This window comes from Pipistrellus hanaki (genome assembly GCF_964339955.1).
Source record: "Pipistrellus hanaki genome assembly, chromosome: 9".
Taxonomy (NCBI): domain Eukaryota; kingdom Metazoa; phylum Chordata; class Mammalia; order Chiroptera; family Vespertilionidae; genus Pipistrellus; species Pipistrellus hanaki.
In genome coordinates, this window is record NC_140511.1 from 44,451,980 (window position 1) to 44,466,777 (window position 14,798).

General features: G+C 50.1%; 2 protein-coding genes across 13 annotated transcripts in view; one reads left to right on the top strand and one right to left on the bottom strand.

Annotated features, from left to right (window-relative positions):
• Positions 1-3,692: 3,692 nt before the first annotated feature.
• On the bottom strand, positions 3,693-13,764 carry LOC311627675 (uncharacterized protein). Of its 12 annotated transcripts, XM_084894208.1 has the most exons (6): positions 13,472-13,764; positions 12,907-13,287; positions 10,338-10,393; positions 5,070-6,437; positions 4,905-4,987; positions 4,617-4,822 (listed from the first exon to the last, which is right to left on the bottom strand). In XM_084894208.1, the coding sequence occupies exons 4-6, from the start codon at positions 6,380-6,382 to the stop codon at positions 4,749-4,751; spliced, it is 1,470 nt and encodes a 489-aa protein (XP_084750334.1). In that variant the 5' UTR covers positions 6,383-6,437; positions 10,338-10,393; positions 12,907-13,287; positions 13,472-13,764; the 3' UTR covers positions 4,617-4,748. The 12 variants fall into 12 exon arrangements, with proteins under 12 accessions (XP_084750333.1, XP_084750336.1, XP_084750332.1 ...); XM_084894207.1 differs by having other exon boundaries at positions 3,693-4,822; positions 4,905-6,437; XM_084894209.1 differs by having other exon boundaries at positions 4,749-4,987.
• Positions 13,262-14,798, top strand: part of LOC311627698 (putative CENPB DNA-binding domain-containing protein 1) — a 40,148-nt gene continuing 38,611 nt past the window's right edge. The window contains exon 1 of the mRNA XM_084894249.1: positions 13,262-13,309. The gene's annotated coding sequence lies outside the window, so the exon portion shown is untranslated. The remainder of the gene's footprint in view (positions 13,310-14,798) is intronic.

Sequence of the window (14,798 nt, forward strand, 5' to 3'; positions counted from 1 at the left end):
TCTCCCCATAAACCCATAGAAAAAAATGTAATTGGAGAGGATCCAAGATGGCTGCTCGGGTATACACCTAGCCGCAGCAGCTCACAACAATTTCAAAGGAATACAACTAAAATGTAGAGTGGACATTGCCCAGAGCTACAGGTAGTCGACTGACTGAAAACTCTACAATAGGAAGGAGGGAGAAAACCAGAAGGAAAATCAGAGGAGCTGAAAAAAAGCCTAAGGTACGGAGACATGCTGCGCGCTCGCACGCACGCGCGCGCGGAGGGGTCGCAGCCGGAGAGGAGGAGAGGGCTGGGTGCTGCCTGGCGTTCCCTAGCAGGAAGGAAATAGAACCCCCAGCCTGGGCTGAACCCCCGAACCGGCAGCGCTGAGCCCCAAGTTATGTGCCAGACCCTGGGGACCCAGGCTCCGGCAGGGGGAGACAATCCCGGGGGACGGCGAAATGCGGGGCCCCCGGAGTCGCGCGCACATGGCGCGCAGAGGACTGAATGTTGACTCTGATGCTGGATTACCCTAGCCGGAAGAAACAAAGCCTCCGGCGGCAGCTCTGAGCCTCAGTCCAGACCTCCCCGAACTCCAGGTCTGGGCCAGTCCCTGGGGACCCAGGCTCGGGCAGGGGGAGACGGGGCTGTGAGGTGGAGTCCTGGGAGCGCGGCGAAAGGCCGAGCCCCCGGAGTCGCGCACACTGTGCGCAGAGGACAGTCTGTTGACTCTGATCCTGGACTCCCCTAGTGGGAGGGAGAAAGAAAGCTCCAGACTGGAGGAACGCCACGAGGAGCAGGAGCCCCTGCCGGACACCGGCCAGCTGGGCGCCAGCAAGGAGCCGGGCGACGGGGCCCCCAGTGGGGGGGTGCCCCTGAGCCTTCGACTGCTGAGCGCTGGCAACGGAGCCAAGGACGGGGGCTGCTTCCTGGGCGGCGCCGACCCCGGCAACAGGCTGGAGCAGCGCCAGAGCCCGCGGAGAACAAAGGGGTGCCACAGGCCAACCTGCTGAGCTCCCAGGACAAGGAGGAAGAAACCAAAGAAGTTCTCAATGTGAAGAAATCAAGTGAGAGCAAATGATAGTAAAATTACTTAAGAAAGAATACAAAGAAGATCTTGAAAAATCAAAGACTAAGTCAGAACTCAACGCACCAGCCAACATTGCAACATAAATGCGTTTTGTTGTTTTTTTTAAAAAAAGAAAAAAAAAAAGAAGAGAAAAAAGGGACAGAATGTTGGAAAAGCGGCGACCAGGCCTAGAGTGGCCAGGCACAAGGCAGTGGCAGCTGGGCCCGGAGCAGCAGTGGCCAGGCCCCAGAACAGCAGCAGCCAGAACAAGAGCATCAACGGCCAGCACTGGAGCAGCCAGACCTGGGGCAGTGGCAGCCAGGCCTGAGGCAGAGGCGGCCAAGCCCAGGGTGGCCAGTCCAGGAACACCCAGACACGGAGTGGCTGGGCCCGGAGAAGCCCGGCCCAGAGCAGCCGGGTTGGGAGCAGCCAGGCCCAGAACAGCAGTAGACAACCACGAAGAATCCAGGCTGGGAGCGGCCAGGCTCGGAGCAGCCGGGTCGGGTGCGGCCAGGCCCGGAGCAGCGGCGGCCAGGCTGGGAGCGGCCAGGCCCGGAGCAGCTGGGTCTGGTGTGGCCAGGCCTGGAGCAGCGGCTGCCAGGCTAGGAGCGGCCAGGCCCGGAGCAGCAGCTGCCAGGCTGGGAGCAGCCAGGTCCGGAGCAGCCGGGTCTGGTGTGGCCAGGCCCGGAGCAGCGGCTGCCAGGCTGGGAGCGGCCAGGCCCGGAGCAGCAGCTGCCAGGCTGGGAGCGGCCAGGCCCGGAGCAGCCGGGTCTGGTGCGGCCAGGCCCGGAGCAGCGGCTGCCAGGCTGGGAGCGGCCAGGCCCGGAGCAGCCGGGTCTGGTGCGGCCAGGCCCGGAGCAGCGGCTGCCAGGCTGGGAGCGGCCAGGCCCGGAGCAGCCGGGTCTGGTGTGGCCAGGCCCGGAGCAGCGGCTGCCAGGCTGGGAGCAGCCAGGCCCGGAGCAGCAGCTGCCAGGCTGGGAGCGGCCAGGCCCGGAGCAGCCGGGTCTGGTGCGGCCAGGCCAGGAGCAGCGGCTGCCAGGCTTGGAGCGGCCAGGCCCGGAGCAGCCGGGTCCGGTGCGGCCAGGCCAGGAGCAGTGGCTGCCAGGCTGGGAGCGGCCAGGCCCGGAGCAGCCGGGTCTGGTGCGGCCAGGCCCGGAGCAGCGGCTGCCAGGCTGGGAGCGGCCAGGCCTGGAGCAGCCGGGTCTGGTGCGGCCAGGCCCGGAGCAGTGGCTGCCAGGCTGGGAGTGGCCAGGCCTGGAGAAGCGGCTGCCAGGCTGGGAGCGGCCAGGCCCGGAGCAGCCGGGTCTGGTGCGGCCAGGCCCGGAGCAGCGGCGGCCAGGCTGGGAGCGGCCAGGCCCGGAGCAGCCGGGTCTGGTGCGGCCAGGCCTGGAGCAGCGGCTGCCAGGCTGGGAGCGGACAGGCCCGGAGCAGCCGGGTCTGGTGCGGCCAGGCCAGGAGCAGCGGCTGCCAGGCTGGGAGCGGCCAGGCCCGGAGCAGCAGCTGCCAGGCTGGGAGTGTCCAGGCCCGGAGCAGCCGGGTCTGGTGAGGCCAGGCCCGGAGCAGCGACTGCCAGGCTGGGAGCGGCCAGGCCCGGAGCAGCCGGGTCTTGTGCGGCCAGGCCCGGAGCAACAGCTGCCAGGCTGGGAGCGGCCAGGCCCGGAGCAGCCGGGTCTGGTGCGGCCAGGCCAGGAGCAGCGGCTGCCAGGCTGGGAGCGGCCAGGCCCGGAGCAGCCAGGTCTGGTGCGGCCAGGCCAGGAGCAGCGGCTGCCAGGCTGGGAGCGGCCAGGCCCGGAGCAGCCGGGTCTGGTGCGGCCAGGCCAGGAGCAATGGCTGCCAGGCTGGGAGCAGCCAGGCCCGGAGCAGTGGCTGTCAGGCTGGGAGCGGCCAGGCCCGGAGCGGCCGGGACCGGAGCAACCGGTCCCAGAGCAGCCGGGTCGGGTGCGGCCAGGCCTGTAGCAGCAACAGCCAAGTCCAGAGCAACTAGGTCGGGAGTGGCAGTGACCAGACCCGGAGCAGCTGGTTGTGGAACGAACCAGAGCAACAGAGGCCAGGCCCGGAGCAGCCAGGCCCGAAACAGCTCGCTCCTCGCCTGTACCTGCCCACAGCTGCCTCTCAGACATGGCTGGAAACTTTTGCGGGAACTTGAGGGTCTGCTGAATCAAGTGATGAAGGCTTAGATCTGGATGTGTTGAGTTAGTATAGCGCTGGGGTGTTGATCTGTAAGTGCCTTGGGTGGGGCCTGGATGAGGCTGGTTGACCTATTTGGAAATGTCTTTTGTGTGAAGTGTATCATTGGGCATGTGGAGGTATTATTGATATGAGATAATGCTAAGTAACAGATTTACTATCTGAAAAGGGATTTACTATCGGGGAAAGGGAGGGAGGAAGAGACTGAACATAAACTGTGCACCTATGGATGAGGACAATGGGGGATGGGGAGGGGGCGGAGGGTGGGGTGGGAACCTGGTGGAGGGGGGAAGAAATGAGGAACCTTTGTAATAATATGAACAATAAAGATTGATTTGAAAAAAAAAAATAAATAAAAGGGAGAGACCAACCAAAGGACTTGTGTGCACACATAGGAGCCTAACCAGTGGTCAGGGACAATAGGAAGGTGGGGGCATGAGTGGGGTGGGGGTGGGGGATAGGAATGGGGGGATTGAGGACAAATATGTGATCCCTTAATCAATAAAGAAATTTTTAAAGATAATAAATAAATAAATAAGATGCAAAAAAAAAATTATACTGCCAAAAAGAAAAAAAAAAAAAAAAGAAAAAAGAAAAAAATGTAATTGAACAATGACATAGCATGACAAAGTTACAAAAAAGTTGAAATAAAGGATGACTGACCAAACCAAATCTTTTCTAGAGTGTGGAGGAATTAAATCTGTGATAGAATAGAATCTGGAAGGATGCAAAAATGTGCAATTGGCTTAAATCACAACTTTCTAATTTCTCTAAGTTAAACATTCACCTCTCTTCTGACTTGGACATTGCATTATGAGTTATTAATGAAGATCAATTAAACCTATCTCCATTATAAGAATTATGCACAATCCCTATTAGACCAGTGATAACTACAGAGCAGTTATGCTTTCCCTTAAACACTACTTTCCAACACCCAAGTGACCATCACACATGAAGTTGCAAACATTAGGACACATGGCCCTTTGTACGGTCTTTGAAAGTGATTGCCTCCAAAAGTATGGGCACACCCTGTGAACAGTCTGATGACAATGAAAGTGATGTTTCTGGCAAAATATTTCCCAGATTCACTGCAATCCTGAGGCCTTTCTCATGTGAACTATTTGATGACGATGCAAGTATTGTTCAGGGCAAACAATTTCCCACACTGACGGCACTCATAGGGCCTTTCTCCAGTGTGAACTGTCTGATGACGATGGAGGCCTTCACTAGTGGAAAAAGATTTACCACACACACTGCACTCATAAGGCCTTTCTCTAGTGTGAACTCTTTTATGACAATGCAACTGTTTGTTCTCGGGAAATGAGTTCCCACATTCGCTGCATTCATAAGGCCTTTCTCAAGTGTGAAGTCTCTGATGACAAAGGAGGCTTCTGCTAGTGGTAAAAGATTTCTCACACTGACTGCATTCATTTTTTTCTCCAGTGTGGCATTTCTGATGATAACTCAAATTACTGCTCCTGGTAAAAGATTTCCCACACTGACTGCACTCATAAGGCCTTTCTCCAGTGTGAAATCTCTGATGACGAAGGAGGCTTCCACTCGTGGTAAAAGATTTCCCACACTGACTGCATTCATGTTTTTCTCCAGTGTGACATTTCTGATGATGCCTCAAATGACTGCTCCTGACAAAAGATTTTCCACACTGACTGCACTCATAAGGCCTTTCTCCAGTGTGAAGTCTCTGATGACAAAGGAGGCTTCTGCTAGTGGTAAAAGATTTCCCACACTGAGTGCATTCATTTTTTTCTCCAGTGTGGCATTTCTGATGATGCCTCAAGTGACTGTTCCTGATAAAAGATTTCCCACACTGACTGCACTCATAAGGCCTTTCTCCAGTGTGAAGTCTCTGATGACAAAGGAAGCCTCTGCTAGTGGTAAAAGATTTCCCACACTGACTGCATTCATGTTTTTCTCCCCTGTGACATTTCTGATGAATATTCAACTTAGAGGTCGTGACAAAAGATTTTCCACATTCATTGCATCTATAAGGCTTTTCTCCAGCGTGAAGTCTCTGATGATAAAAGAGGCCATTGCTACTGGAAAAAGCTTTCCCACACTGACTGCATTCACGTTTTGCTCCAGTGTGACTCTTCTGATGATCACTCAAATGACAGCTCCTGATAAAAGACTTCCCACACTGACTGCACTGATAACGCCTTTCTCCATTGTGAAGTCTCAGATGATAATAAAGGCTGGAGTTTGTGGCAAAATATTTCCCACATTCAACACACTCATATGGCTTTTCTCCAGTGTGAACTCTCCGGTGTTGAATGAGGGTTGAAGATTGACTAAAGGATTTACCACACTCATCACATTTATATGGTTTTACTCCAGTGTGAACTCTCTGGTGTTGCATGAGGGCTGCCCTTTGGCTAAAGAATTTCCCACATTCAGCACACTCATGATGCTTTTCTATAGAATGAACTTGCTGGTGTTGAATGAGTATGGAGTGTTTTTTATAGCATCTCCCATATTCACTGCACTCGTATGGCCTGTCTCCTGTGTGCAATTTCTGATGATAATGGAGGTCAGAGATTTTTGTAAAAGATTTCTCACATTCACGGCACACAAGACACCGTATTCCATAATGGACACTATGGTCCTGACCAATGGCTTTCTTGCTGAAATAAAACTGCTTTGCACATGCCCCACACCTCAACAGTTGCAGGCTGTGTTGTGTTCCCTGCTGTTCAACCAAGTCAAAAATGTCTCTCAGAACTGTGCCACAACTCCTACAGGGGTGGCTCTTCTGGGAGGACAAAGCTACCTTGGGGTTCTTTGCCTGTGACACTCTCACAGAAACATGCTCTTCAGTAAGTGCCGCCACATCCTCTGCTCCACAGCAGCAACCTAGAGAGGATATGAGTTCAAAGTTCTCCAGCATCACTTCCAGGAACAGGTGTCTCTGAGCCTCATCAAGGAGGCACCATTCCTCCTTAGAGAAGCACACAGCAATATCCTCAAAGGTCACACCAACCTCAGCTAGGGGCCTCTGTGGGTTTAACGTGGTGAGGGTGACAGGAGAGGGGGCAGCCAGGGACTCAGTGATTCCTGTCCCAGGCCCAGCACTGGTCTCCTGTGAGGCTTGTTGGTGGGGATCAGGACTCTTGCGCCTTCTCATTCTGACATCTGCACCAAGATGTGGTGCTAGGGTGCTCTGAGCCACTTTGGTGATCCTGAGAGAAGTGGAATGACCATCAGAAGGAGAGCACTGGAAGTCAACTATTGACTTTATTTATACCTAGGCATATGCCCTTGATAGGAATCAAAACTGGGAGCCTGCAGTCCACAGGCCAACGCTCTTTTCCTGAGCCAAACTAGCTAGGGTCAACTGTTGACTTTAAAAATGGCAAATAACTGCACTGTAAAGCTTTCTATAAGAACCTGATGTAATCTGTTTGAGTAAGCATAGCTTAAAATGAGTCACTTTACCCATGTCCTAAAGAAAACTGGTTGCCTGAGTTTTGAAGTAATTTGGATTGGATAAACAAACTCATGTGTTTGGCTACAAAATATAAGAGAATTGCTACTGATTTCAGATGAAAAGGTGTCTGGAAAAGATGGACATTCTCACAGAAGTAATTACAGAGAGACATAAAATAACTTTGATAGAAACATTTTTTTTCTAGAATAAAATTTTTTTAGATGGATGAAAAAACAGTTAACAAAGAAGACATTCATAACATTAACAAAAACACTGAGAAGCCAAGATGGGGGCATAGGTAAACACATGAACTGCTGTCTCACACAACAACTTCAAAACTACAACTAAAAGACAAAACGAACATCATCTAGAACCACTGGAAGGCTTGCTGAGTGGAAATTCCACAACCAGAATGAAAGATAAAAGCACTCTGACACTGAGAGGAATTATAGAAGTAAAGGCAGGAAGTAGAGAAGCGCATAGGGTGAGGGCAAATGACTACTCGGCTGTCTTTATCAGGTGGGAGGGAGAGAAAAGCTCCTGAATGCTCTGAACTCCAGTTGTGGGTGAGACTATGGGAACCCAGACTCATACGGGGAGAAAGTGGACTGTCTGACACCGGGTGGAACACAAGGACAGCTTTCTCTCAGAGGTGCGTGCAGGGATTACTGCAGGGCACTGGGACTCCGGGGCCTCTGAGGGCAGGGCTGATGGGAAGCAATTGCTGTTTCCTCTTCCCTGAGACTCTGTCCCATGCAAGCGGCGCAGAGGTTTTGCATATGAATAGCCTGGTGCTTTAAAATCTAAACTTACCTAACAAACTGCAGCTCAGTCAGTGAGACCCAGAACATCCAAAAGAAGGTCCGAGGCCTCGCAGCAGCTTGCATTTGCTTCACAGTTGGGCCTCATCTGGAAATCTCCAAAATCCAAACAAAGAACAGGAATCTGAAGATCTCTCCATAGCTCCTGCTGGGTGGCCACAGGCAGAGGCTAACTTCGCACTTCCTTGGAGATCCAAGAGAAATGTAGCCAGGAGTCAGAGTAGGACCATCCAGATTACAACTCCTCAGATCTACAAGGGACAAACTCAGGGTGCAGACTCAGTGAGCACTAAAGCCACACTGAAGCAAGTCTTGCCTTATAAGTGTGTCTCCAGCACTGAAGTTTTCCCATTGTAGACACAGCTGACCCTCACTGCCAATTGTTCTGAAGGTCAATTCCTCCCAGTAATAACACCAACAATCAAGTCTTAACTACAAAAAGACTGTGTACACAGCCCACAAAGGGGTGCACCAAGAGTGTCCACCTCAGGTAACTGAGGAGGCTGAGCCACTGGGCCTTATAGGACACCTAGCACACAAAACCACTCTATCAACACAAGGAAGCAGCCAAAATGCGGAGACAAAGAAAGAGGTCACAAATGAAAGAAATGGAGGAAAGCAAACACCTCGATATAGAGTTCAAAACCACGGTTATAAGGTTTTTCAAGAATTTTCGAGAAAAGGCTGATAAACTTAGTGAGACCCTCGAGGATAGAAAAAGGACCAACTAGTAAGTAAGCATGCACTGACTGAAATTAAAAATAATATATATAGAGATCCAACAGCAGACTAGAAGATTGCAAGAATGAAATAAAAATTTGAAATACAAAGAGCAAAATATACCCAACTGGAAAAGCAAAAAAGAAAAAAGGATCCACAAATATAAAGATAGCGTAAGGAGCTTCTGGGACAACTGCAAGCGTATCAACATTCAAATTATGGGGGTAATAGAAGAAGGGAGAGAGCAAGATACTGAAAACCTATTTGAAAAATATAATGACATAAAACTTCCTCCACCTGGTGAAAGAAATAGACTTACAAGTCCAGGAAGCACAGAGAATGCCCTAACAAAAGGAATCCAAAGAGGACCACACCAAGACACATCAGAGTTAAAATGCCAATAGCAAAAGACAAAGATAGAATGTTAAAAGCAGCAAGAGAAAAACAGTTACCTACAAGGGAGCACCCATTCCATTGTCAACTGATTATTAAACAGAAACTATGCAGGTTAGAAGGGAGTGGCAAGAAATATTCAATGCGATGAACAGCAAGAAACTCCAACCAAGATTATTCTACCCAGCCAAAGCTATCATTCAGAATGGAAGGTCAGATAAATACCTTCACAGATAAGAAAAAGTAAAGAGTTCAACACTGCCAAGCCAGTATTATAGAAATGGTAAAAGGTGTTCTGGAAGAAGAGGAAGAAGAAGAAAATGGTAAAGATAAAAGTTATGAAAAACAAATACATATGTATCAACAAATGAATTTAAAAATCAAGTGAATAAAAAATCTGATGAACAGAATAAAGTGGTGAATATAATAGAATCAGGGGAATAGAAATGGAGTGGGCTGACAATTCTTGGGGGAGAGGGGGTTGTAGGGTATGGAAAGAGACTGGACAAAAATTGTCCACCTATGCATTAGGATAGTGGTGGGGAGGTAAGGGCAAAGGGTGGAAGGGGAAAGGGGTAGAGCGGAGGTATGGGGGGAAAAAGAGGAACAATTGTAATAATCTGAACAACAATTTATTAAAACAAACAAACAAACAAAAAGCCACTAACTATAAGGGAAAACCATCTCAGTAAAAATGAAAATTAAATACATCAGGTTTAGCTAATAGTAAAAACTCTCAAGTTGATGAGCAGTTCAACAGTGGCCAGAACTGACAGATCTCTAGAAGTTCCATGGAGCCACATGTCACCACTTCCTCTAGCTCTTAGTGCCACATCTGTCATCTGTGACTACACTGGGCCAAGCTAAGAATACTTCCCTGAGGCTAAGCAAGAGATGAATAGAAACAGTTACCATAGCACTGGAGATCATTTTGTGATGACACAAAGTCCTGTCCTACCTAGACAAGATAAGGCTCTGAGAGAATTCTTGCTCTACATGTTCCCCATCTGCAGAGCAGAGAGGTCTATATGAAGCAGACACTTGATTGAAGGGGTTGTTTCCTCTGGTACCTTCACACAGTTATTGTCACCACCCTCCTTCTAAATGTAAACTTACTGTCTGCACAGAATGATAGTACTTAATATGGAAAGTAAAACTATGGAAATTTAAGTTCAACAAAAAACACTAATGGATCGGTACACTTGTACCCGCACCAGCTCATCCTGAACAGGAAGGGAAAGAACTTCACATGTGCACTAGTTCAGACTACGAGCTCCACTGTTAAGAGGGGGACTGACTCAACCCAATTTTCCTGGGGCTGCTCTGGCATGCTAGTCTCCCTCCTGGGAAACCTGGGAGAATTGCCATTGGAGCTGCACAGGTCTCTCTGAGGCCCAGGGAAAGTAACTGGATAAACGGCAGAAAAACAAAAGTAGGTTCAGGCAGTAACTTGGTTCTCCTGACTCCAAGGGATGGCAATTCCCTTTAAAGTAGGTGGTGACGTCGCAGAAATCTGAGAATGAGGAGGAGAGCCCAGCTGGAGAGAACTGAGCTTCAGGCAGGGAAATCTAGACCTCAATCAAGCCCTGGATGTGATTTTCCCGGGAGGGAGGTCATCCTGAGAAGTGGGAGTGAGCAGAGGGCACTGTTACAGAGTTCTCTACTCAGGCCTGGACATATTTCTGAGGCTTATATCTGAACTATGGACTAGAACTCACCTGAGCAGTGTCTGATGGATCTTCTTGTGGAAGAAGAGCAGTTGCAGCTCAGGTAGCTTGGAGGAAGCACACAGGAAAATATTAACCTGAATACTTCTTCCAAATTAATTTATTGTATGCCAAAATGATAGTGCTTAATATAAAAAGACTCTGGAAATTTAATTTTGAAAGAATATTAATGGACCTCTACACTGGCATACTCATTGTCACATCCACTGTTTCACAACTTCCTCATTTTGGGCCTCAAAGAACTAGGAAAATGTTTTTATTGCATGACGAGGTTGATTTCTCTGTCCTCCTACTCACTGCAGTAATTTCAACTGCATACTCACTCTGTGACACCTTTTTAAAAATTTTAGTACCAGTGACCTGGTGCACAAAATTGCTGCACATTCAAAGGAAATTAATAAGACCAAATATTTTAATATTGCTATTTGCCCTTTCACTATAATATAAGTGTCAGAGATTAAAGAAAATTAGTAAACTATCTATGAAAATCTTCCTCTTGTCAGAGTCTGGGGTGTGCCAGGGGACCCAGAGTCAAGTCCCCACCAACCTGTGCACTTTTCATAATCATGCGACACTCAGGCCTGTCCTGTCCCACCCCAGCAGATGGAGGGTGCAGCCTCAGGTCCCCTGGGCCAGTGCAGAGCGCAGCCTTAGGTCCCCTGGTGTAGTGTCCAGGGCAAAGCTTCATGGCTGCAGTGAAGACCCGCCTGGTTTGGGGATGCATCCTCAGGTTCTCCTGGCCTGGGCTAGGGATGTGCCTTGTGGGCCCCAGTCAAGGCTTGCTGGGTGGGGACGTGGTATGAGATTACCGGCCTAGTGCCCGGGCTGGGGGGAGTTGTCTGAGGTCCCCCATCAAGTCCTACCGTGTGGGGACATGGCCAGAGATTCCCCTGTCAACCCCAGCTGGGTGGGGGACCCAGCCTCAGGTCCCTCTGATTGCTGGATAAGTCTCATAAAGGCAACTCAGCCTCTGCTTGGGTGCAGCAATCTTGTGTTACAAAAACCCCTGCCTCTGCTGTAGGTACAGCCATCTTGTTAGAACCCCCACCCCCTTCTGTGGTCGCCTCCATCTTTGTGGTGGTCAATTTTCATATTCTCTCTTTATTAAATAGGATATTTGTATTGATTTCAGAGAGGAAGGGAGAGGGAGTGAGAGGAAGATTCTCATGATGAGAATCACTGATGGTCTGCCTTTTGCATGCCCCACACTGGGAATTGAGCCTGCAACCAGTCATGTGCCCTGAGAATCAAACTGAGACATTCTGGTTCATAGGTCAATGCTCAAACTGAGCACCCTGGCTGGGCTGCACAACTGTTTAGCCTTGCAACCGCTGCCTTCAACCTAGGGGCTGGGAATCTTGCCCTGGGCATGTACAGCTTTGGAACTGACAAACATCCCAAGTGGAAACTGCACATTGAATTTTGGGCACATTTGTCTAAGGTTTCCACTTCCATTTAAAATCTCAGACTCCATGGTATCTCTGAACTCCAACTTCCTTCTTCCCAGCCAACTGAAATGCCACAAGCCCTGACCACCTTTCAGCTTGGTCCCTGTTCCTTGCTCTCTGAGTTAGTAAATGTTCTGGGGGGAAGCACAGGTAAATGTGGGCCTTCCTAGGTGCTCCCACATTCTCTGCAGCAATTTCCTTCAAGTTCTGTCTGACTTGATTTTTCTCTAATACCTTCAGTTGCTCTCAGTATTTTATTCAGCTTTTCTATGATATAAGCAACACCAACACCCTATGATGTGGAGGTTGAATGCACTTCATGCTCATCTACAAATGTCCTAAAGCTCCAAGGTATTGACTGGGTTAGGTTTCATTCACTCCAGATTCCTGACTGTTCTCTTACCCCTTCCTTACATGTTTGGAAGCACAAGAGACTTGGTTTTTAAAGAGGACATTCTGATAACAGGGAAGTGAGTGGAAGGCTGCCTGCCCTGTTTATTGGAATTCTGACCTAGGGAAGTGTCGAAGGTGGCAACCCTAAATATTTCTTAACCTTTACAAACATGTCTGTGCTTATGCAGGCGCCCGGGTGTTTACTCAAATCCTCTGCTTCATCCCTGGATGCCCTTGTCTAGTGGACAGTGTAAACACGTGTGTGTGTCTCCCCCACTCCCGTCACCACCCTAGGATCTAAACTAATGTAACATATAAAAGCCTAGAGTTAGTTTGGTTTAATTTCTTACCTTTTGAAATTCCAAGAAACTAATTCATTATTTCTGAAGGAGGCCAAGGGAGGACGGTAGGCATAAGTCTCCTCTATAACCTGTGTTCCCACTGCCAAATCTTAGACTTTTCGGGCTTCAGTGTAAGTGGGACAGGACGCACCTACAAGCCGCTCCTACCAAACCCAATGCCCATTTGGTTCTTAGTGTTCCCCAAGGCGTCTCAGTGGCATTTAGCCCAGGGGACACTCGGCTCGCGCGGAGCCTTCCCTCCCTTGGTCTTCACAACGCCTTTCCTCGCGTCCTTCTCTTCTCTATTTCTCTGCCTCCCTGGCCCTCGCTGCCCAGCGCCGTCGGCGATGCTGCCTCCCTGGGCCCTGACAGACTCACCTGCCCCCCTTCACCTTTGTGCTCCCTTTGGGTCCCGCAGGGAACGGCAGCCGGCGCTCCTCGGGCTCCCGACCGGGCTCCCGACCGGGCTCCGGGGTGGCGGGCGGGGATCCGGGCGGCCGGGTCCAGCCCTGAACTTGTGAGGAGTCCGCGGCCGCCTCTCAGACGGTGGAAAGCGGATGGCTGGGTCCAGGGCACAGCAACTCCACGGGGAGGGCTCGCACCTCTGTTCCCTGGGACGCACACGTGGTCACCGGAAGCGCCTTCCTATTGGAAGCGCCGTCCTGGAGACCCGCCCTCGTGGGCGGGGCTACCTCATCCCTCCCCATGACGAGCAGAGCCAGCCCCTCAGTGGGGCTGGTGGAGGCGCCCAGCAGGAGCCTGGGTGGGAGTGAGAGGGGCAGTGTCCCAATTAAGTCCCAATTAATTAACTGTCTAGACTTACTGGGACAAACGCAGGTGACCAGGAGTCAGCAATAACGGCCTATCCCCTGGTACTTCAATGTCAACCGGAACCCATGACACACAGACAGAATCAGGATGCAATCACACAGGGTTTACCTACCTACTCCTAGTGGGTCCTGGCTCTGGCTCTGGCAAAGGCCACCCCGCCCTGCACACTGAAGGACAGACGCCGAAAACAGAGACAGGCAGGCGGCCGCAGTTGGTTCAGGCTCACCCAGCAGAGCAACCAGGGGCTTGTTCTCTGAGCGACGTGGAGTCCTCTTATCGGGCAGGAGACCACAACTGAAGCTGGTCGGGGGTTATATGGACCGCCATAAACAAGTTGTGTCCTTATCAGTGTGGGCCAGATGATGTGCCTTATATTGGGAGCAGGGAGTTTACATTTCAGTGCGCAGAGCTTTTACATCAAGATATTGGGGTGTTCATTAATTTTGGAAGTTACAGAGTATTGGGGGTTTCCATACAGCAAACATTTCAGACAATAGTTAGTGGGGTTACATTATTGTTATAGACTATGTCTACATTACTTAGACAAAGTGAAGAAGTTCCTTCTGCATATGTCTGAGATTTTTCTTCATGTGGATTCCTCTAGTATTTTTACAATTTCACATCTTATGTGTAAGTCCTTTATTCATTTTGAGTTAATGTATGAGTATGGTGTCAGTTGGTGTTCTAGTTTCATTTTTTTGCATGTATAAGTCCAATTTTCCCTATGAACTTATGGTTTGACATAAACAGATAATTTGAAGAGCTGAAGACATATTTTAATTCCCCATAATAAAAAAGTATTTTAAAATAACTCCATAGCTGTTATAGCTCATGCTCAATAACATTATTTCTTCCACTCCAGTTACCCACAGGATGCTTTATGAAAAAGTTCTATCCATGTTAGAATGGCTACCTTCAACAAATCATTAAACAACAAGTGCTTGCAAGGATGTGGAGAAAAGGGGACCCTTGTACACTGCTAGTGGGAATGCAGACTAGTGCAGCCACTATGGAAAACAATATGGAGTTTCCTCAAAAAATTAAAAATGGGAGGAGAATCCAAGATGGCTGCTCGGGTAGACACCTAACTGCAGCAGCACACAACAATTTCAATGGAATACAACTAAAATGTAGAGTGGACATCGCCCAGAGCTACAGGTAGTCGACTGACTGAAAATTCTACAACAAGAAGGAAAGAGAAAACCAGAAGGAAAATCAGAGGAGCTGAAAAAAAGCCTAAGGTACGGAGACATGCTGCGCGCTCGCACGCACGCGCGCGCAGAGAGGTCGCAGCCAGAGAGGAGGAGAGGGCTGGGTGCTGCCTGGCGTTCCCTAGCAGGAAGGAAATGGAACCCCCAGCCTGGGCTGAACCCCCGAACTGGCAGCGCTGAGCCCCAGTTATGAGCCAGACCCTGGGGACCCAGGCTCTGGCGGGGGAG